We start from the raw sequence: 2,500 nt of genomic DNA on the forward strand, positions 1-2,500 counted from the left end.
GGGGGGGGGGGGGGGGGGGGGGGTTGTGGTGGTCGTAGGGCTTAAGGGAGTGTAATGAGCGACGTACCGAGATTATTACTTTGCGACGTGTTTCGTTGGAAAGAAATTTTGAGGCGAACGCGTAGACGTGTCGTAAAGGGAGGGGCGCGTTTCGATCGTATCGATCCGTAGATAATGAGCGGCGGTGCGTGGCATTATTGCCGTTTGATGTGATGCGGTGCCTGACGACACGGGACTTGTTCATAGGACGCAACAGTTGGATCGAAAAACGAATAATCGAATGGTTATTTAGAGTGAGACTCGACTTACCGGAAGTTGGAGAACCACTTGACGAGTTGGGCCGTGTTGTTCTTGTTGAATTTGATGTCCGGGAAGTACATCTTAAGGACGGCCGAGGACGGATACCTCACCCAGAAGAACATCAGCTTCGCCTTCCTGAGGTGCATCGGCGTCAACGTCGACGAGTTCACTGTGGTTAAGGAAATATCTCAACTATATTATAAGAATCCCAAAACTTATTCACAGTCATAGTTACAGCATGATTAGTTCCTTGCTTGTCGGCGCGATCCTAGAACCGCGGACGAGCAAGAAAGTAAATGATGTAACTGTAACCGTAGCGACCGATCTTAAGTTTCAGAATTCAGCCTTACATTTCACGAAAATGTGCACGCAATTGACAATAATGTCGTTAATAAAACTCCACTGGCTGTTCGAATGCGCTCGTAACGGACCGTCGAGGCACCGCTGTGCTCGCTGCTGCCTATAGCCATGCGTATCGCTACTTTCTTTAACCTCACGAGGACATCTCAAACTTAATCGCGTTTTCCTTCGGTATATCGAAGCGGATTAGAAATCGTACAAGCTGTGATAGTCGTAAGAGGGTAGAGAGTGCGCCGTAAAAAATATACCGATGATTGGTCATATCTTCGGCAGAAGCCTTACCCACTCCTTATCTGTAATAGGATCTCCGCGTGTGGTTTCATTGCATTCTTCATCGCTTAATCCGCGCATCGATTTTTATCTCGTTCTTTCCTTGACAGAAAAAAAAAAAAAAAAAAAAAAAAAAAAAAAAAAAAAAAAAAGAAAAGAAAAGAGAAAGGAAAAAACAAAACGAAAAAAATGAAAGAAAAAAGAAAATGAAAGAGAGAGAGAGAGAGAGAGAGAGAGAGAGAGAGAAAAAAAAAGAGAGAAATCCCATAAACCACGAGAAAGTCAATTCAACGTCGCTATAGGTCATTCAACTTCATCGCCAATCACGTTCTTATAAATTAATAAAATCTGCTGCCTCCCGGTATTGGCGCAACGGCAGGGACGACGACAGGATCCGCCCTGCCAATGTAATCTAGCATTCCCATTTCCCACGGTTAAAGTCAGGTTTACGTTATCCCTACAACACCCTACCGACCCTCTTATTAACAACATCTTTACCGATTTTATTCAACCGATTTTTTTTGTTCATCTTCGTTGGATCGTTTTAAAAAAATTTTTCCCATTTCTCCTTTCATTTTCCCATACGTTATTAAGAAAGAAGTAAACTATCAGTTAACCCTTAGTGTAAACCGGACACTGGTCGTGCATGGCTATTGGCGGGTATCATTGGCAGTTAGTCGCCTTGTGCACCGATCGCGACGATCCGATATAATTATAAATTGTCGTGTGGTTGAGCTCGTCGTGTCAGGCTACATTACAGCGGGAATCGGTGATGCGCGAGAGTAGCCCAAAGAGCCGATGATTGGGAGAATCGTGCGCGAGGCGAGAAACGAGCGAAGATCGATGGGATCGCTGTTTGCCCTCTAATATCGACGCACGTTTGCCCATAATGCAATAAGAGGAATGGGGTGGTGGTGGTGGTGGTGGTGGTGGTGGTGGTGGTGGTGGGCACGTTTGCCCATAATGCAATAAGAGGAATGGGGTGGTGGTGGTGGTGGTGGTGGTAATAGCGTCTGGAAGGGGAGGCGAGGGTGACTGGGAGAGTAAGTCTCTAGGGCCCGTGGGCTGCAGCGACGTGAATAATTGCGCGCTCGACCTACCCCACGCTTACGTGCGCCATTGGTTTTAGGCGAAGAAAGGCCAGGCGAAAGGGCGGCAAAGAGGAGCGGAGAGTCGTTCGGAGGCCGATCGAACAGTGGCTCCGCTCCGGCGGCACTTTCGACGGAACCTAGATGACAGAGAGCCGTCCTCGTCTCCCGTCCCACTATTTAACACCCCCTTCCCCACGCCCCCAACTATAAACCTTTATAAACCGTGACGGATAGCGCGGTAGCATCGTCATCCTGATGTAATGGTATCGCGGCCGACCGTCGTCGTCGAGTCGGGCGAGCGTTGGCTCAGCGACAGTGGCTTAATAAATTGCATTATTAAAGGATATTGTAGGCTGAATTCCGTCGTAGCTGATCTCGCCGGAGTTGCAGTCGCTACCCCGGTCATTGCTGTCCATCCTCAGGTGCCCGTAGTCCGGGTTGCCGTGCTGAGCGGCCGCGAGCAGGGCCGGGTGCAGCAT

The 2,500-nt window shown here is 48.5% G+C and overlaps 1 protein-coding gene across 1 annotated transcript in view; it reads right to left on the reverse strand.

The window, feature by feature from the left end:
• LOC105362764 (homeobox protein prospero) overlaps positions 1 to 2,500 on the reverse strand; it is a 34,667-nt gene that overhangs the window by 27,046 nt on the left and 5,121 nt on the right. The window contains exons 3-4 of the mRNA XM_011500252.1: positions 2,369 to 2,500; positions 310 to 464 (exon numbers count right to left, since the gene is read on the reverse strand). The exon at positions 2,369 to 2,500 is cut by the window's right edge and continues 348 nt beyond it. Of these exons, the coding sequence (XP_011498554.1) occupies positions 310 to 464; positions 2,369 to 2,500 (287 nt within the window). The remainder of the gene's footprint in view (positions 1 to 309; positions 465 to 2,368) is intronic.

This window comes from Ceratosolen solmsi, unplaced genomic scaffold (genome assembly GCF_000503995.2).
Source record: "Ceratosolen solmsi marchali unplaced genomic scaffold, CerSol_1.0 scaffold56, whole genome shotgun sequence".
NCBI classification, from domain to species: domain Eukaryota; kingdom Metazoa; phylum Arthropoda; class Insecta; order Hymenoptera; family Agaonidae; genus Ceratosolen; species Ceratosolen solmsi.